At 50.3% G+C, this 20,432-nt stretch overlaps 1 protein-coding gene and 1 long non-coding RNA gene across 5 annotated transcripts in view; one reads left to right on the top strand and one right to left on the bottom strand.

The window, feature by feature from the left end:
- Chst11 (carbohydrate sulfotransferase 11) overlaps positions 1-20,432 on the top strand; it is a 218,457-nt gene that overhangs the window by 93,848 nt on the left and 104,177 nt on the right. For 3 of the 4 annotated variants that reach the window (XM_006241200.5, XM_063263437.1, NM_001108079.1), the window contains exon 2: positions 15,303-15,388. In XM_006241200.5, the coding sequence (XP_006241262.1) occupies positions 15,303-15,388 (86 nt within the window). Of the gene's footprint in view, positions 1-10,228; positions 10,490-15,302; positions 15,389-20,432 lie in introns of those variants that run through there. The other variant, XM_039079035.2, reaches the window with a different exon arrangement.
- LOC134479651 (uncharacterized) lies at positions 3,738-10,139 on the bottom strand. The gene is made up of 2 exons (XR_010053197.1): positions 7,803-10,139; positions 3,738-4,027 (listed from the first exon to the last, which is right to left on the bottom strand). It is a non-coding gene; the product is annotated as an uncharacterized LOC134479651 (long non-coding RNA).

Here is a 20,432-nt window from a genome sequence, read left to right as displayed (position 1 = left end):
CTTTCTTGTCAGGACAGTATAGTATCTCCCATCAAATCAGCCCCTTGGCCGACAAAAGGAGGGACATGAAATCTAGAAGGAAATTGTAACCCAGATGGCCGCAGGCAGGCTGAAATGTGCATTCACTCCAAATGGACCATGAGGTCCATTGACAAGTACTTCCGAAGTGCCAACACTGTTTCTTCAGTGAGCAGGACAGAAGAGACCCTGGAGCTCTGTCATGGCCACATAACCAATAAGGGGCAGCTTAAAGGAGAGCTTGTTCTGGCTGCTGTTGGAGGAGACACACTCTGCAGGAGGGAGGGCGTGATGGGCGTGGCTTTCACTTGTGAGGTCAATGGAGGTTGGTCTTCAGGCAGCCTGTGAGGCCTGGGTGGTAGTGGGTATGTCCTGTGCCAGCAGCGGGGAGTGTCCACAGTGTTAGAACCCTTCCTTTCTTATGTCCCCTCTGTGCCCCTCTTCCAGCTCTCAGGGGCTCAGAAGTTGCTGACTGCAGTGTTTGCCTGGAGAGCACGAAAGCTCACTGTTAAAATAAAATCCATTCCTGTCATCGCAAAGCCAACAGGCCACGGTTTATAACCATAGGGCCGATGACAATTGGACATCAGTGTGCTCTTTCGTGACAAGTGCGAGAACAGTTGTTGCTCACACGCGTCACATGTTGGTGGGCGGGGGCCTCCCACCACACCCCTGGGTCAGATGACAGCATTTATTAAGCACTCAGTGTGTGCTTCTTCCTGGCTTGGGTGCTTGTCCCCATCAGCTCTCTGAATCCTCAGGGGACTGTCTTTGCTCTCACTGTGAATATGTGGAAACCAAGGCCCACAGACCTTCAAATAGCTCCAGGTCCCACACCTGGAATCCCTGACAGAGCAACCTAGTGCCAAGGAGGTGGGATGGTGTTAGTGACCATTCTGACTAGCATCGGTGTGTCTGCCCAGCTCTGACTGACAAACACAAGCCGGGGAAGGTTGGAGAAGATTTGTTGAAGAGCTCTCTGGCATCTGCTTGAAGGCAGGTTCAGGGGTGGGAACATCCTTGCTGCTTTTCGTCATTTGCCCAGTCAAGGACAGTTCATCCACCCTTCTCTTCAATCCACGGCTCCCAGACACGAGGGCTTTTAAAAGGCAAGATTCCCAAGCCTGGGGGGAGGATTTTTGAGCCAGGGATTTGATTTGGGGGCCCGTGAATCTGAGCCACCTTGCCATCCTGAGAAGGTATCCAGGCTGAGGAGTACAGGGATTCAGTGTAAGGTCCCGGAGGACATCTGTGGGTTCCTACTGAGGTTCAACATTGTCTTATTTCTATTGCTGCAATGAAACACCATGACCAAGAAGCAAGTTGGGGAGGAAAGGGTTTATTCAGCTTACACTTCCACATCGCTGTTCATCACCAAAGGAAGTCAGGACAGGAACTCACACAGGGCAGGAACTTGGAGGCAGGACCTGATGCAGAGGCCATGGTGGGTGCTGCTTACTGGATTGCTCCCCAGACTTACTCAGCTTGCTTTCTTATAGAACCCAGGACCACCAGTCCAGGGATGGCACCACCCATAATTGACCCCCTCCTACCTTAATCACTAATTGAGAAAATGCCTTACAGCTGGATCTCATGGAGGCACTCCTCAAGGGAGGCTCCTTTCTCTGTGATAACTCCAGCTTGTGTCAGGTTGACACACAAAACCAGCCAGTATAAACATGTCATACTCAAGACAAAAATGGTGGAGTTACTAATAGCCCAGACACTCCAGGGACCTGGCACCATCTCCTTGGCGATGTGTTGATGTGGGTGGGCATAGCCCACACCACTTTTAAATATACATAACTTACAAATATACACTTGGTAAAATACACATAACTTAAAACTGGCATTTGGGCTGGAGGGGTGGCTCAGTGGGTAGTGTACCAGATGAGTTAGCATATGTCTGTAACCTCAGTGTTCCTGTGGCAGAAGCCTGCTCGTCAGCTAGCCTGATGTCCACAGCAGAAGCAGCAGCAACACACAGAGGCCCTGCCTTGAACAATGCAGAATGACAAGGCTGACACCCACAAGTGCACTGTGACACATGCCAGCTCCCTCAGGTAGGCAAAACACACACACACACACACACACACACACACACACACACACACACACACACACTGCTTAATAATAGCTTTCTAGTGACAGTAGCAAGACAGGGGTCATTGGTGACAGGGTAGGAAGGTACTGTACTGCACTCTGGTTGGTTGTTTCCGTCCTGTGTCTGTCAAGAAGCTTGAGCTCATGCAGGCGGAGGTGTAGGAAGGAGGCACTGTAGGCTATGTATGTAAATTCTCCATTTCTCCTTTTTGAGGGAAACAGGACGGCGAGTTCATTGTCTGGTCAGTACCACAGGCGGCTTCTTGTGCCTTCTTCCATTTCCCTGGGCAGAGCAGAGCATGTTCGTGTAAATCTTCCTAGCGGCACTACCGAGCTCACTATGGAACTCACTACAGAACTCACATAGCGTCCAGGACGCCAGTGTGTAAGCCTGCCTGGTGCAAACCACACAGTTAGGCCTTGTATGCTGAAGAAGACTTTCTTCTTTGTTTTAAACCTCGTGTCAACAAACGCTCTGTAGACACTCCTGCTACACGTCCTGAGCTGTTGACTTTGTGCAGTTGTGGCCACGGGTCTGTGGTTTTCAGGTACCGGAGGGGAGCCACAAAAGCTGGCCTGTTCGCCACGCCAGTGGAATGTTCTTGAGTGTTCCCGCCATGAAGGGAGGCCGGGAAGTCAGCAAGTAGACTGAGTTACGGAAGTACTGTCCTCAGCGGGGATCTTAAAACATAGTCCTTCTTCTCTGGAAGGATGCTGAGACCCAGGGGATGGGGTGAGGGGTGAGGACAGAGTCGGTGGCTTTCTGCTGCCATGTGGTACCCCAGACTTCAGGGGTATCACTCTCTAACATTCTGTACCGTCCTTTTCTCTTAGAGAGTGACCCAGATGTGAAGGAAGGAAGTGGGGTTGCTGGGGGCGGGGCTAAGGAGGCTGTTGGGAATCTGTGCCCGGTGTCACCTAGGGTGCCCACCCCTATCCGAAAGTAGACCCCTTTCATCTAGATGGGAACTAAGAAGTCTTGAACTTGGACTCTTGCGGTGACTGGTTGTCTCACCCACAGCTGGGCGCCTCTGTACTTTTCTCTAACTCAAGGGGACATGTTTCTTTCTTTTTTTTTTTTTATTAACTTGAGTATTTCTTATATACATTTCGAGTGTTATTCCCTTTCCCAGTTTCCGGGCAAACATCCCCCTCCCCCCTCCCCTGGGGACATGTTTCTTTTGTGACCTTGGGAGCATCATAGAACCTCTCTGAACTTGGGTTTTTCGTCCCCACAATGAGAGGTGGTGTGGATGGGTGGAACGGGCGAGCAGTGAGCCTGGTATTTGTTATTCTGGAGCCTATATCTGAAATGGGCTATCTCAAGCCCGTATCTGAAATGGGCTATCTCACTGTTCTATCTCACACAAAGGTTCAAGAGAATGAATGTATCCCAGTGGGGACTTCAGTTCCCTGTGTGTACCCATACAGAGCCCCAGTCCCCACTCTGTTGTTGGCTTCCCCAGTTGATCTGTGCTGTGGAGATGGCTAGGCGCTTGCTCGAATGACTCCTAGTCACTGAGAGTAAAAACTGAATGCCCGGGGATATCAGCAGGACCAACCTCGCCTGCTGCCTCTGTTCCCCCTGGAGCAGTCACACACTTTAAGACAGGAGGTTGATTTAAAAAAAAATAAAAGCCATTTATTAAATTAGAAATGAAAGATAGATATTCAGGTTTCTTTCCTACTTTCCTAGCTTTCTGCGAATCCTGGTTCTGTCCTGATCTCCACCTGGATCCTTAGAGCCCTTAGGAATCTAGGAGCCTCCTCCCAGCCTCCTTGCTTGGCGGAATCTCTTGCGCCGGGCACCTTTCAGCCAGCTCTGGTGGGTGTTGGGCTCCACTCGTAAGGGTTTCAGGCTCTTCCAGCCTCTGCTCATGCCTGGTCAGGTGGCCGAGCAGTTTGTCTTTGAGGTGGGAAAGATGGTGAGATAGACACAGAGTTTGTGAGTAAAACCAGGTGTGCACCATGCATACTTTCTTATTGTTACCACCAATGTCTTATCTTTATCATCAACATAATCACCTCCATCATCATCACCCCCATCATCACCATCACCCCCATCACCATCATCACCCCATCCTCACAATCATCACCACCATCCTCCTCCTCCTCCTCATCACCACCATCATCATCATTACCACCATCTACTATTTCTAATCTGGGAAAGCCACTTTGGGAAACTGCACCCTGATCTCAGAGAACGTAAACATGTGAAAGTGACCGATCCCCTGGAAAGGTGGCAGCCAGTGCAGTTAGCAGTTCTATCTTATGTCACCCCCGGAATAGCTTTGTAAGCATGTTCTCTCGTCATTTTCATCTTAGCCGTGACAAAATTGGGACACAGAGGGGTCAGGAAGCTTGCAGGGTAGCGCTGCTTGGTGGAGGGCCGAGGTTTGAGGTAGGACTTGTGACATCCTCTGAGTTTTGACCTAATTGTGTTAGGAGTGTGTGTGTGTGCGTGCACGTATGGTGTAGTATGTGTGGGGTGTGTGTGTGTGTGTGTGTGTGAGAGAGAGAGAGAGAGAGAGAGAGAGAGAGAGAGAGAGAGAGAGAGACAGACAGAGAGAGAGACAGACAGAGAGAGTATGGGCTTGCATACCATGGTTCTCCTGTGGAGGTCAGAGTTCAAGCCTCAGAGATTGAATCTTTCACTGTGGGATCTGGGAATTGAACTCAGGTTCTCAGGCGTGGTTGGCAAGCGCCTTTAGCTAGTGACCCATCTCAACGGCTCTCTCCCGATGCAAGTTGAGCCTGCATCCCAGTTTACACGTTGTTGCTGTCACTCGGGCTGGTGTGGAGGCATGGCCACCTCTGTGTCCTGAATGCATTATCCCTGCTTGTGTCTCAGAAACTCATTCCCTGCGGTGTGAGGGTCATGGCAAGACCCTAAGTTCTTTCCTCATCTGCTACACGGAGATGAGAACTCACAGAGAAGCTGTGTGGAGGAAGTTGTTTATCCAAGGCCTGGTAGTCAGTGTGCCCATGCTCAGGACAAAAGATGGGTTCTGCTTGGACCCTCCCCCTCCTCACCTTCTTCACCCTCCTCCTCCTCGACCCAGTGTCAGTCAATCCGGAACCAGACCCTTCCTGACACAGTTGTCTTCCCTACAGACACATTGACGTATACTGCAGGTCCCTTATTGTTTGATGGCTTTTTAATTGGATTGCACAGATAGGCCCTGCCTGGCTGAATCGGAAAGACTTTTAGGAACTAAACACAACCTAAAATGTTCCTGCTACACACCAATAGGCAACATCTTCTAACTTATCACAGCAACGAGAAGAAGCTGGGGCACGGGAAAGATGGGGTGCTCCTCTGTGCTTTTCTGTCCTGAAGTTTTTACTTAGGGGGAGAAAGTCTTCCAAAGCTAAACATTCTCCTCGGGGAACTCATGATAGTCACCTAAGGTGTTCTCTCTCTCTCTCTCTCTCTCTCTCTCTCTCTCTCTCTCTCTCTCTCTCTCTCTCTCCTCCCACACCCCATGCCCTTACTCCCACCCTGCTGCCTGGCTGCTGAGAACCTGGGGAGCCAGTTCCAGAGGCATCTTGGATGCTCGGGGAGGGAGGCAGCCGCAAAGGTGGGCACATTGAATAGGATGCAGCTGCAGTGGCCTTTCCCTGCTGGCCACACTTCAAGGAGTAGATCTGACACACAGCAGAGACCTTGCCCCCACCTCCCCACCCCACCCATCTGTGGCTCCTCCCCATCGCTGGCTTTTATACCCTCTGCCCTTGCACACTCATTCAATGGCAGCGGCAGGGATTGTGTGCAAGCATCTTGGAATCATGGGACATATGCTGCCTTCTCATTTGCGAGATCTCTTGGTGGCAGGAGGTGGGGATGGCTCAGTGTTAGCAGGCAAGTGGGGCCCTGGGTTCCATCCCCCCACCCTGCAGGAGATGTGAGGAGGAGATAGAAAAAGAGCTCTGGCTTGGAGGATCCCTGGGTGGGGCCGCAGGTAATGCTTGGTTTTCCAGCCCTTCGTTGGGAACGCGGCTTCCAGTCACATCTTTAGTACTGGGTCGACTGCTGTGTTGAAGTCCTCATGAGGAAGCGTGTGTCTGAAGCACTCCAGCGCTGCCTTCATTTCTGTCGGCTGGGTCGCATGTAGGACTGTGTCTATGAGATTCTCACCTCCTGTCTCATTTCTGATGCGCCAACCCCATTCACATGAGGATTTTTAATTACAGTAGCATGTTGAACTCAGTACTAATACGCCATGATTTACTAAAATGCACTTACGTGGACTTCAACTCACGAAATTATCCAACTTTGGCCGTCTTAGAATGTTTCCAGTGCTTGACTGGTGGAAAGAAAACACAATACTGAATGGATGTGCATGAGTGTCTGTGTGAGTGTGTCTGTGTGTGTGTCTGTGTGTGTGAGTGTGTCTGTATGTGAGTGTGCATGTCTGTATGAGTGTGCCTGTCTGTGTGTGAGTGTGCATGTCTGTGTATGTGCATGTCTGTGTGTATGAGTGTGCATGTCTGTGTGTGTGCATGTGTGTGTGAGTGTGTCTCTGTATTTAGACTAGAGGTCAATTTCAGGGTATTCCTCTGGATCTGTCCACTCCATCCATCCATCCATCCATCCATCCATCCATCCATCCATCCATCCATCCACCTACCCACCCACCCACCTACCCATCCATCCATCCACATGTATGTAGCCTTTACTGGCCTGGAACTCCACATGATCTGGTTGACCTTAAGCTCACAGAGGTCAGCCTGCCTCCACCCCCTCATGCTGGGATTAAAGGTGTGCACCACCATGACCACCACTTCAGTTTTTTAGATGCAGTCTCTGAACTGGTCCCGAGTTTACTAAGTAGATGAGGCTGGCTGGCCCGCTAGCCCCAGGAATCTCCACTCTCCCTTTCTGGGACTTCGCACAGAAGCCCTGAGCCTGGCTTTTTAACACAGGCTCTGGGTATCAAATTCAGTCTCATTCTTGATCCATGAGCATTTTGCCAGTTGCGCTGTTCCCCAGATCCTGGAGGAAGGATGTTTAACCCCACTACGCTTCCTTTCCGTCATGTCATCTATCCCCTTGGCGCCATTTTCTCAGAGGGAAGCTGGTAGGTTTGAAGAGTTTAAACACCTTCCTGGCTCCGTGACGTGGCACACACAGCCATGTTTTTCAGCAGTGTTGACTCTCTTGGCCTCTGTGGCAGAATCACATCAGACAGATGGGTGATTGAAAACCTAATTCCTTGTCTTTAAATCACTTAGACCTACAGAAAGGAAAATGGAAGGTTTTTGAAAAGGAAGTGGCTGCCTTTTAAAGTTCTGTCTCTTTATGACTTGAGTGTACGTCCTTCTGGTAGGATTCTATCTTGCTTCAGAGGAGAGACAGACCCACTGGGCAGCAGCCCTCTGAGTATCCGGGCCTTTGTCCCCTTATCTCCAACAAGGCCAAATGCAAGGCCCACCGTGTGGTGGCCCCCGGTCTCCTCTGCCCATGGCAGCACGGTTACTCCCTGTGGCTCTGAAATAACCTTGTCCCCACAGATTGTGTGTGTGCTCGTGCTGTGTTTCAGTAGTGAGGTTTTGATTTGAACTGGAAGAGAGACCATTTTTGAGGCATTTCTTTTGGGGAACAGTTAGAAAACAATCATTAGTACAATAATTAGTAGTCATCAGAAAGCATGCCTAATGGTCTTTCATCTACCGCTTACCTGGGGCCGGGTCTGGCTCTCACTCAGCCTCTGCACGGAAGATTTGTTTGGGATTCACAGCAACCTCAGGAAGGAGGTGCACGTCTTGTGAACTCACACATGTTAGCGTGCTAGAGTTGTGTTAACAAATGAGCACATACTGGACATTTCAAAGCAACAGAAATCTGTTCTCCCAGGTTCTGGAACGTCGACATGCAAAGTGAAGGTGTATGATGACTGTGTCCCCTCTCAGGCTTCTCTAGGGGAGAATCCTTGCTTCTGGCAGCTCCCGGCAAGCCTGGCCATTCCGTCTTGTCGTCGAGTCCTTCCAACGCTTTGGCCATCTCCCTACGTTCTCTTCCCTGTGTGTGTCTGTCCTCTTCTCCTCCCGTTAGGCACCAGCTGTGTGACCTGGGACCCACCCTCATCCGCTGTGACCTCATCTCCAAGTAACTTCAATTACACAAGCAAAGACCCTGTTTCCAAATAAAGTTGCATTTTGCGGTTCTGAAATATGAATTGGAGATGGGGCGCAGTTCCCTCCAGAGCACCATGTTCCTTGCCTTCTAGGATAAGGTAGAGACAAAGAAGGAAGAAAACGCTAGAAGGACTCAGAGTCTTCTTGGTGGTCTTGAGACTAGCAAGGGTGACTGCCTCTTTGATAGTCACAGGAGCTGTGTGGAAAAGCTGGTGCCCTGAGCCAGAGACTGCAGATGTAGCCTTCCTTGTACGGCCGACTGTGTTAACATGCGGCTGTCCTGTGCAGGGCTGAAAAGGTTTGGAGTTCATGGCCCCAGCTTCAGTAGCTTCAGCAAAGGTGACTCCTCGCCAAGAGCTGCGTTACATGTCTGTAAGCGTGGGGGAACCCCAGAGGCAGACTTCGACGTGTCCAAATTGGAAAGTCAAACTTGGAGCACCCAGACACCAGAAGAAAGCACGCTGGCACGTTATCTGCAGCCTGCGAAATACATTTGTAAGCATTCCAGGAAACTGCAGGGCAGGGGCTGAATTCCCGAGCAGTCAGGCTGGGACTAAACACTTAAGCGCTCAAGGCTCGGAATGACTCCTGCATGGCGGATGCAAGCTATGCCTTGTAATGCTGTCTGCTTTGTCTCATCGGAGGGGAATATAAAGTGAATTTATAGGGGCTTTGCAGGGTCAGCTGCCAGCTCCTGCTCTTTGAACCACTTGTCCATGGCGTCTTGAGTTTCTCCGCTATAAAATCCTACCACTGTGGGGCTTCAGAGATGAGGAACGGTTGGTTAGTCTGGGATGCGGGCTGTTGCCCTTCATGCTTTATGGTCGGCCTGAAGTAGCTCTGTCACTTCAGTTAGCACAAGGCTGTTGTGTAAGGAAAAGGCTTCTAAAAAGACATTAAAGTCCCAAAATATCACAGCCTACGTCTAAGAATCTCAATGAACTCGACCAGGGAACCATGTCTAAGATGGCCTTTGATTAATATTTAGCCTTTCAGAAACTTTTTAGCTGGCTTTTAATAATTTATATTGTATTTAATTTTAAAGTCCTTTTTGGAAGAAGAAGAAGAAGATAACATCTAAATAATAAAAGCCCGGTCGTTAAGATTTAGAAAAGGTTTTTAACTTACAACCAGGATAGAAATAGCGTTCGATTAAATCTTACATGCTGTCATTGTTAGGTGAATCTTCTCGAATGGGTCAAAATCTTGACAATATTAATACTTATCCTGGAAACATTGTTGTGCGTATTTCTGGATGTAGTCTTATTGAGCTGTGAATTTATGCATAAAGTTTACTCATTTTAAGTCGGGCTAAATTGACAGAACTGTTCAGACTCCCCTACAGCCCTATTGAAGTTCTCCATTATGTTCGCAAAAAATCCACGTCTGTCAACTGTCACTCCTGGTCCCCAGCCCTGGCCTTGAGCAGACTCAGCCACTCCCTGTGGCAATAGATTTACTTCTTTTGTACATAGTAATCTCTAATAATTGGGTTTTAAATTAAAAACTTGGTATTTTAGGCTATTTTTGGAGTCTCCTTTTGAAGCCGTTTTGTGGGTCACTGTTCTACCAGTTCTAATGGCTTTGGCTCATCGCTGAGCTCCATCTGGGGCTCTTGCAGGACTTGAGTCATCGGCTCACTCATAATTCTACCCAAGACCAGCCCCACCTGTCTGAGTCCTGGTCCATCTGTCAGGATCAAACTCTAAGATGCTTTGGAGAGGATGGCGGGTCCAGCACGTTCTGAGGGTCTGTTCTAGATGGTCCCCATTAGAACTTGAGAGGCCCTGGTTCTAGCCACAGCTCCTGGGCAGTGTCTCATACAGCAAGCCTGGGAACCATGTTCTTCTTTGACGTCCAGTGCCTCTCCTTCCGGTTTCTGGCTTTCCGGTGCCTCCCCTTCCGGTTTCTGCCTTTCCGGTGCCTCCCCTTCCGGTGTCTGCCTTTCCGGTGCCTCCCCTTCCGGTGCCTCCCCATTCCTTCCCTTCTCCCTACCCTCTGCTATGCTCTCAGTGGGTGAGTGGCATTATCCGCTGGTCAGAAATTCGTTTTCCGAGTTTTGTGTCTTAGCCTCTTCTGGCTTCCATAACAACCAACCACAGACTGCACAGCATCTAAACAACAGAAATGTATTTCTTACAAGTTCAAAGATCAAAGAACTGACAGATGAGAGTCTACAGAACATCTGCTACCTGTTTCATGGGTTCTATGTTTTCTGTGTCCTCCTGGGGTAAGATAACATTTTTATCCATTCTAAAGGCTCCATCCCCATGGCTGAATCACCCCGCAAACACTCCACCAGCTTTCAGTATAGGAACCTCAGGGGGTTGCAAACATTCTTCCCCTTGTTTCTTCTACTCTCTACTATTCTATTGGTCTCTTGCAAATTAATTAGCTAAGTGCACATGTGTGCATGTATATGCATGGTCATGGGGGCATGGGGACATCAAGGGACAAACTGCAGGAGTCCCTTCTCTCTTTCCACATTACAGATGATTGTGAGCCACCATGTAGTTGCTGGGAATTGAACTCAGGACCTCTGGAAGAGCAGTCAGTGCTCTTAGCCACTGAGCCATCTCTCCAGCCCCAGTTGCTCTTTCTTAAACGCAAAAGTCTAAACTCTGAAAATCGAAACTGAACCAACCGTTTGGAGCACTAGGACGCCCCTGAAAGGTTTTTGTGTTCTCTGTGCACACAGGTCTTCTGCCCAGGGCACGCTTGTTGTCCAACTTATAAGTAGTACACAGGTCCTTTTGGCTTTTGTGGCCCGGGGTGCCAAAGTCAGCTCACATGGAGCCCCATGAAGTCACAGGTAAAGGACCTGAAGCTGCAGGCCCCACACGGTCCAGGCTTCTTAAAGACCTTGTTTTAGAAAAATAAACCAATTAAATAATGCTGCCTCCTGTAAAAGCAGGCCTTTAATGGGTTCCACGGTGTGGCGGGTCCCTATGAGCTTGTCTGCTACTGGGGGCGGGGGGGCTTGAGTCTTGCACAGCATGGGTGTAATTTCACACGGTTTATGACCGTGTTCGCCCCTCCGAGTGCTGCGGTACCGTTGTACAGAAGGAGGACCCTGCGTGCCCTCGACACCTTACCTCCTTTTTGGTGGAAATGAAAAATGAAGTCATAAATTAAAGGAAAACACAAAGAATTTCTCCCTCACCTTCCTGGGGCAGCCATGGAGGAACAAAGAAGCAGTGTTTCCCGGGACAGCCTAATCAAATTCTAATGGCTTTTATGTGTTGACTTTTGCTCAAAGATCCCTCCTCCCATGGGAAGGCCTCTGGGCTTGCAGGATCTGTGCTGAGCTTGTGCCTCAGGGTCAGACCCTGCCCCTTGCCTGTTTTTGTTAAGCCATGAAAACAAGCCAACAAAGGAAGCATGTTTCCTCACACAGGAAGATTCAGTGAGCATCAGATTCCTGTCCAGAAACGAAGCTCGCTAGCATGCCTCAAGTCACTCTTCTTCTATTGTTTTTGTTTGACCCAGTGATGGCACACAGCTAAACCCCCCTCATCCTTCCCAGAAAAATGCTTGCCAGCCTTCTGTTGGAAAGGCAAGGAAAGAGGGTAGAGCGCATGGTCCTTTCTCTCTGGAACGTATGCTTTCCTTTCAGGGTCTCTGCAAGGCTCAAAGGGAGGAAGAATCCAGGAGGGAGGCAGTTCACCTGTTGCTTATGACAGTTACCCTTCACTGTGTGTGTGTGTGTGTGTGTGTGTGTGTGTGTGTGTGTGTATGCATGTAGGAGGAGTGGTGTGTATGGGTGTGTGTGTGTGTATGCATGTAGGAGGAGTGGTGTGTATGGGTGTGTGTGTGTGTATGCATGTAGGAGGAGTGGTGTGTATGGGTATGTGAATGTGTGTGTGGCGTGTGTGTGTGGAGGAGAAGTGGTGTGTGTGTGTGTGTGAATGTATTTGTGTGTGTGTATGCATGTAGGAGGAATGGTGTGTATGGGTGTGTGAATGTCTGTGTGGAAGAGGAGTGGGGTGTGTGTGTGTATGTGTGTAGGAGTGCTCTGCGTGTGTGTGTGTGTGAATGTGTGTGTGTATGTGTGCAGGGGGTTGGTTCATGTGTGTTTGCATGAATGTGTGTGTATATGTGAGTGTGTGTGTGTGTGCATGTGTGGAGGGGAGTGGGGTGTGTGTGTGTGTGTGTGTGTGTGTGTGTGTGTGCGCGCACGCGCAAAGGCCAGAGATTGATGTCAAGTGTCTGTGTCATGTGACTCCTTATTTTCTGAGACCAGTCAACTCAGTGAACTTAGAATTCCACACTTCAGTTAGGTTAGCTGGCCAGTGAGTTCCAGGGGTCTCATCTCTACTTCCCCAGGGCTGGGAGAAGTATCCACTTGTGGACATATGCCACTGTATCAGGTTGGGGTTTTATTTTTTTAATGTGGGTTCTGGGAATCTAATCTCCGGCCTTCATACTCCTTATCAGTTTGCCAAATGAAGTGGCCCTCAAGCCCCAGACTCCTCACTCTGTCCTCAGACTGCCATCTGAGCAGCATCCCCCTTCATCTCAGCCTGCTTCCTGCAGGCTTCTTAGTCTCTTGACGGTGTCTGGATTGATGTGTGGCCAGTTCTCACCCAGCCCGCTCACTTGCTAGTTCAGGCAGAGAGGCGCTCCCGCCTTTCTACCAGCAGCCACGCGACACCGACCTTAGACTGCTATGCACAAATCGAGTGCATCACCCAGAAAGGCTTCGGAAACTTGTAGCTGTTGCCAACCACATTTTAAGCAGTCTTCAAGCTTCACAACCAGCCCAGAGAGATTCTCTTTCAACTCCCTTATACAGGTGAGGAAGCAGACAGAGAGGATGCCGGACTTGAGGTCACACAGCTGGTACATGGTGAGAGCCATGATGAAAACCCAGGCTGCCTGGTCCAGGAAATGAGGGGATGTGCACTCGGCAAGCACTGTGCACCAGAGTGCTCCCTGGACTTCTGGGAGGCTCTGCTCTTCTTGCTCCATTAATCTTCGTTACGATGATACAGTTTGGTGTTTGAACAAAGCAGTGTTCTCGGGCTCTTCTACCCACTCCTCCTTCTCCCTGCTCTTTTCTCCTGGCTCCTCCCCTCCCTCCCTCCCTCCCTCTCCTCTCCTCTCTTCTCTCCTCTTCCTCTGTCTGTAGTTAAGTGTTAGTGTATGATAGGGGGTGCATGGACTTTTTTTGTGAACAGGAAAAATGAAAGCAAGGGCTCATTCCTGTTGACAAGGATTCTTGCCCTTCTCACCGCAGTGGGATGCAGAGTTCAAATCCCCATACCGGTTATGAGTGCTGGCTCTTTCCAGAAGCCAGGCAGTCATCCTTTCTACCTCAAGTTGATGTTTTAATGGAAATGAACATTGTAGAAGACTTGGGAGGGACTGGGCTTTTGACTTACTGTGGAGGGGCCCCTTGAAAATGATTCACCCCATTCTCAGGAGCCCAGGTCCCAGGTGCCTGGAGGAGGTGGTGTTGCCCAGGGGTGGCGCCTGCACGCCAGGCAGCAGTCAGCACAGAACTGTGTGGGACTAGGGTGGAGGTGGCAGTTCCTACCACAGTGATATCTGCCCCATAGAAACGTCACAGAGCTGATACGGCAGGATGCTCCCGGGCCTTTGGTGGCACTGGTGTAACCACGTCCACTGCCCCACAGTTCTCTAAGAGCAAAGCGCGTCCCTTCCAGGATGTGACGTGAGGCGGTGCAAATGGCTGCGGTTCTAGTTTGTATTTGTTCGCTCCAATTTTTATCATCCCCTCAGAACGTATTTTTTTTCCTATGAAGATGTCATGACTAGTTTTAGTCATCAGCCTGACATACCCAGAAAGGGGGAGCCTCAGTTGAGGGCTTACCCTCCATTACTTGGCCTCTAGATATGTCTGTGGGACATTTGCTTGATTGCTAACTGGCAGTGGAGAGCCCGGCTTACTGTGGACGGTGCCATCCCTGAGAAGCTGTCCTGGGTGCTATAAGAAAGTAGGCGGAGAAGGAATCAGAGAAAGAACTGGAAGAGCTTGAAGGGGCTCGAGACCCCATATGTACAACAATGCCAAGCAACCAGAGCTTCCAGGGACTAAGCCACTACCCAAAGACTATACATGGACTGACCTTGGACTCTGACCTCATAGGTAGCAATGAATATCCTAGTAAGAGCACCAGTGGAAGGGGAAGCCCTGGGTCCTGCTAAGACTGAACCCCCAGTGAACTAGACTGTTGGGGGGAGGGCGGCAATGGGGGGAGGATGGGGAGGGGAACACCCTTAAAGAAGGGGAGGGGGGAGGGGGATGTTTGCCCGGAAACCGGGAAAGGGAATAACACTCGAAGTGTATATAAGAAATACTCAAGTTAATTTAAAAAAAGAAAGAAAGAAAGAAAGAAAGAAAGAAAGAAAGCAGGCGGAGGGAACCATGAGGAACCATGAACAGTGTCCCGTCATGTTTCACCATCTGTTCCTGCCTCCAGGTTCCTGTCTGGAGTCCCTGCCCTGTCTTTCCCTTCATGGTGAACTGTAAGCTGTGAGATGAAATAAACCCTTTCCTTTCCAAGTTATTTTTCCGTCCTGGCATTCATCACAGCAACAGAAAGCAAACCAGGACGCAGTGACACACAGCGGCACACACAGCCTTCCGTGCCCCGCCTCAGCCGCCTCGCCACGACTCTCTCAGCGTATGTGATTGTATCACCTAACGGTGCAGTTCTCAGACCACAGCCCTGTTGCTAGGTGACGTGAAGCGATGCTCCCACACCCGGGCCAGCCACGTTTGTTTCCTTGGGTACTCTGATGCCTTCTGAAAGTTGCTCCATCTCGGTGAGCTTCAGATGCTCGTCCTGCTTTCCTGTGTGCCGTAGAAGGCATCTTTAGTGTGGTCTGTGCTGCTGGGGTGTAGATACCTAAATGCTGGGGACAGAACAGCATTGTGCTGTTGCGGCCAGGACAGCAGTGGGCTCTTAGCTAGAAGAAACTCCTTTCCTCTTGGCATCTTTCCTCCTTCCCGGATGTCTTTTCCTCTGTCAGACAGCAGACCTTTGTAACTGATGAGTTTTGCTTTCTCTCCTCAGTCATGCGGAGGAATCCCTTTGGCGTGGACATCTGCTGCCGGAAGGGGTCTCGGAGTCCACTGCAGGAGCTCTACAATCCCATCCAGGTAGGATCCCAGTCCTCATTGCTATCAGTGTGTTCTGGGGATTTGAAATGCCCTCCCCTGCCTGATGCTTTACCTTCTGTGATTGCCTTCACGTTCAGCACCCTTAACCCGAAACATTCCCAAACCCAAAACCCTTCGAGCAGCCGCGTGGTGCCACAGATGGAAAATCCCGTGTCTCACATTATACGGTGGCTCCCAGTCAAAACGCAGGTGCGCTGAAATACTGTACGGAGTTATCTCAGGACGCCGTGTATGTAAGACGCATATGCAATATAAATGAATCTCATGCTTAGACTTGGATCCTGTTCCCAAGGTACCTCATTATGTACGTACGGATAGTCCAAAAATCTACGGGGGAGCCCAAATATGAACCATTTCTAGATAAGTAGTCTAGGAACATTTTTTTAAAGTTGTAGAAAAGGTTGTTTAAGAAGTGTGGAGGATTTGTATGGGACTGTACTTTTGACCTTCCCAGAGTTTGGGTCTCTGCGGTGACGTCATCCAGGGTCCTAGCAATGGGACTCTGAATGTCCAGAGCCTGCAGGCTTGTGTGGCCCTCTCTGCTGGCGCTCCCAGAAAGGCATGCTTGTGGATAAACTCGACACGGAGTTACTGGGACCCAGCGACGGCCTCTCTGCAGAAGACCCCCGGTTGGGGTGTGGCTGTAGAGTGACCACTGCTGGTTCTTTTGGCTGATCAGTTTAACAAGGTGATGGGAGTGGAGTGGGGGTCAGGGCGGGGAGTGGCGCAAGCCTTCCGTGGGAATAGAGGAGCAGTCAGGAGGCCCGGTCACCATAGCAGTAGCCTCAGGCCACTGGGTTGGTGTGGAGACTCTTAAGCCGGTCCTTCCTAGAACGTCTGTTAGTTAGTAATGCTCCTGCCTGAGTGACTGAGCCAACGGCGACGGACCTCAGTAACTGCTGAGAAACGGGTTCATGCAGGGGAGAGATGGGCCGTTCGTGATCTCGGGGCTCCGCTCTGTGCTCCGTTCTCAGTTTGGTATTTCCACAGACCACGGTGCCTGGCGGGAGAAGATAACGCTGGGGTCCCAGCGAGGACAGATTCTTAGAGTCATTGCAGAGGCGCAAACCTGAAAGCTTCTTTCTTCCACTTTCTCTCTCTAGCCTGCGCTCCCTTCTGGGGGAAAATAGGACTAGGGTCTGGGCACCCTTGGTGTCCTAGTGGTGGTCAGTGCTGCTCTCTTGGTTCTCTGTCTTGGGGCTCTAGGCGTGGCTTGGACAGAGCACACAGAGGACTGCAAACCCAATGTCTCTCGAGGCTTCCTCTGCAGAGAGAGACTCAATGGGGATTTGATATTGGGGTTCCTTTGCTGCTCCAGTGACCTGGGCATTGTGAATATGTTCTCTACCCTGTGTACTCTCATCTTGATGAAGAGATCAAATCAGGCTTTGGCCACACATAGGATTTCTGGTATACTCTATTGATACCCCCCCCCCCCCAGAAACCATTCATATTCTCTCTCTCTCTCTCTCTCTCTCTCTCTCTCTCTCTCTCTCTCTCTCTCTCTCCATCCTGTGTTGGTGAGCAACACACAATGCATCTGCAGAGTCGTTTCTACGGTAGCTGACCCGCTGGGTAGAAAGCCCCTGGACTATGTCGTATCTACCATTTACATCCGATGTGTCTAACACTGGGCTTGGTTGATATCAGGGGTCCCCAGGTATTTGTGACTTTTGAAAGAGCAAAAGTCACAGTCCTGGTTCCCACTCTCCACGTACCTAGCCGCACAAGCCGGTAGGTATGATGAGCCCTCACGAGGTGCCCATTTCCCAGCATCCCTCTGGAACCCTGGAGGATGATGCCTGTATGTGATCCGTCACTTTCCTCGACTCCTGACTTGGTGTCAAAGTCCGGTGACATCATTTCCTAGCTTGGTGACCTTGCCCAGGCTACACAACCACACTCTGAGTGCCATCCTTCTAATATGACAACCTGGGACTAATACCAACTTCTGGATTCAGGAGGTGAGGCGGTGACCTTCCGTGCTGGCTGCCCGCTATGGAGTTCGTGCTTTCCTGGTTGGTTCACTCGACGACCCTCTGGCATGTCAGACACTGGGCATAGAGGGTGCCGAGGCTAATATAGGCACTCCATGGGTGCTTGCTCTGCCCCAGGACTGGTGTGCACGGCCCTGTGTGGTTTCTTGGCAGACCAATCGGAGGAGAGGTGACTATCCCATCTACTTAGTGAAAGGTACATTTAGTGTGGCTAACGCCCCTCACAGGAGAGGTCACTGGTAAGTGAGTCATTGTCCTTTAAGGACTTCTAGGGCACACTGGCTTCTCCAGCCCATCCACAAGCATTCTTTCAGGAAGATCACCCTGTTTCCTGGGGATGTAGTCTAAGTTTGTTTTCTGGGCCTAGTTTCCTTTACAAGTGGCAATTATGCCCCATTCCCACGCAGGGCTTTTTAAGTAGGACTTGTTTTTTGAAGACGCGGCCCTGGTTAGTGGTAGGCTGTGGAGTTAAGAGAAGGAGGCACGCTCCGATGAGCTTAGACAGTGATGTCTTCCTGAGTCATCTCCAGGCTTCAGGCTGAACTGAGCTCCCCTGTACCCTGTCATAGTTTCCTACCAGTTCAGCTGCAGAACCCGGGGCAGTGTAGTCACCGAGGCTGGTGGCAAACTCTTGGATCGCTCTAACCTGAAGGGCTCCCAGAAATGGTGTTCACAGCCTTTTTTTTCTTTTTCTTTTTCTTTTTCTTTTTCTTTTTCTTTTTCTTTTCTTTCTTTTTTTTTTTTTTTGTTGGTTGTCTATTTGGGCTTAATAGAGGATGGTAAAAACAGAGACCATTTATTTCTTATGACAAGAAATTCACCTTACAGCAAGAAAGGCACCTTCTCGGACACATATGCTAGGCCAGACACTTGCTTGGTCTTGGATTCGTGTCACTGGATCTGCATGGTGAGCTCCGAGATAGATGGCATTTCCCCTTTTATGGGTGAAGAAGTGAAACCAATAATTATATATGATTTATTTGAGCCCAGATCGCTAGTAGGAGGCAGTGGGGATCCAGCTGTAGAAGGAACCCCTCCTCCCAGTCTGGGGAGACTGCACTCAGTTACTAGTGACTGGTACTGGGGAATGTTACCCTCGAAATCCCCTCGGCAGGGACCACCGTCCTCCGGCAAACAGATGCACGGCCATCAAGGTTTTCGTTAGATAAAGAGCCAAACCAGCCCGGGACAGTTGCCTCTCTCTACTCTTGAGTCCAGCATCCAGGGCTTTCTTAGTGCACTGAAAACCCCAAACCATCCAAAGAACAATTGGTTAAGGGGAGAAAAAAATCCTTCACAGTTGATATTCTTAGCAAAATAGCACTGTAATGTCTTATAATTTTCCTGGCTCTCTGCTGTCTCCCTGGCCCCAAAATAAAACATAATTGCTGATCAGATCAGCTGGCATCGAGTCACCGAAAGTTCAGGAGTTGCCAACCACGGGCTTGTGGGCAGAGCCATCTGCAAACTGCCCCCGCTCAGTGCTGACCCACAGGGCAGAGAACTGCTCTCAACTGGGTGAGAGGGTGTAATTGTCCCTGAATGCCATCGAGGGCGAGACAGCTTGTCCTCCTGCCTCCCCACCTCCCAGCCTCTCACGGCTTCCCTGAAGCCCTCGCAGTATCATTCCCGCGGTTTGGCCTGCCCTGCCACGGCTTTCTTTAGCATGTGTGCCTGTCCTGTTATTAGAGCATTCTAAGGGGCAGGGTGCATGGTTCGGGGCTGGCCCTGAAGTTACAAACAGCACAGCTAGGTCTGACCAGGGCTCCCTGGGGTCTCTGGGTCACAACGTTGAGGGATCCAGAAGTGTTCTGGATGATGTGTTATGGAGGAGAGGGGGTCATGTGCTGCTGAATATGGCTGAGACTCTGAGGCCCCACTCCCTGTTACGGGGCAACCTCTTGGTGTGCCAAAGTGAACTTTCTTCTTCTCTGGGGTGCACAGGAGAGGAAGGGGAGGAAGGAGAAAGAGGCAGTTGGTGTTTACTGAACATGGAACACTCATCCGTGACTGTTCTAGACACTTTGCCAATGTGTGTCACTGATCTTGATTTTGTTGTATTGGATCCTGAGCAGCCATTTTCCCTACGAGTGAGCCATGGCCCAGTCCCTCATGGAGCATGTACAACGCGCCCTTCCCGATGAAGGTCTCTGATAACCCCGTTTTTCAGGAGGTAACTGAGTTAAGGAGCTGTGTGGCGTTCCGAGTTCATATACCGCTGAATAACAGAACTGGGTCTTTCTGACCCGACTTGCCTGTAGGAGGAGGGGCCTCTGGCACTTCTCCAGGTAGAAAAGAGCTTCCAGAAGGATCTCTTTCCTAATACGTCAAGGGTGAGGCATGGGCCCAGATAGAGTGCTGTCCGTGGTGGGAGCTGAGGCCGGGGAGTGGTATGGAACCCAGAGTAGATGTCCTGTATGCAGTGGCAGCTGGCAGTCAGGTTTTTTTCCTCAGGGCTGGTGTCTCGCTAAGGCAGGAGAGGACTTTGTGTCCTGGCTTGGAACTGGGTTAAGCAGAAGTCACCGCCAAGAATTATGCTGTCGGATGGCAGATCTCACTCCTCAGCGGTGTCCCTCCAACTCAAAATATTACACTGATAGAAGCTACTGCGGTCCAGGGCCAGAAGGAGCTTGTGGAAACGCTCCTCACCCTGACCTAAGTAGTGTTTTCTGCAGTGCTCAGCACATTTGCTGGTCCTACGGGTTCTTAAAGAACAAATACAGAGAAAAGGTCTTGGAAGAGAGACAGCATGAGAGATGTAGTGTTAGCACCCCTTTCCCCCCCAAGCCCTGTGCACAGTGGGGACTCTAAAGAGGAGGTTGCCCTTGAGCCAGGCCTTTGAAGACACAGAAGATGCTAGGAGAGACCAGCATGGCCGATGACAAGAGAAAACAGTGGGGCGAGGGTCACGGTTGTTCACACTCAGAGTCAGGAGGTGCTGGATCCTGGTCGGAAGGGACAGGAAAAGCATTTAGTCGCAGGGCGACTGGGTCCTATCCTCATCTAGAGAGAGCGGAAGTGGAGGG

Source organism: Rattus norvegicus, chromosome 7, assembly GCF_036323735.1.
Source record: "Rattus norvegicus strain BN/NHsdMcwi chromosome 7, GRCr8, whole genome shotgun sequence".
Lineage (NCBI taxonomy): Eukaryota > Metazoa > Chordata > Mammalia > Rodentia > Muridae > Rattus > Rattus norvegicus.
This window is presented reverse-complemented; position numbering and strand designations above follow the sequence as displayed.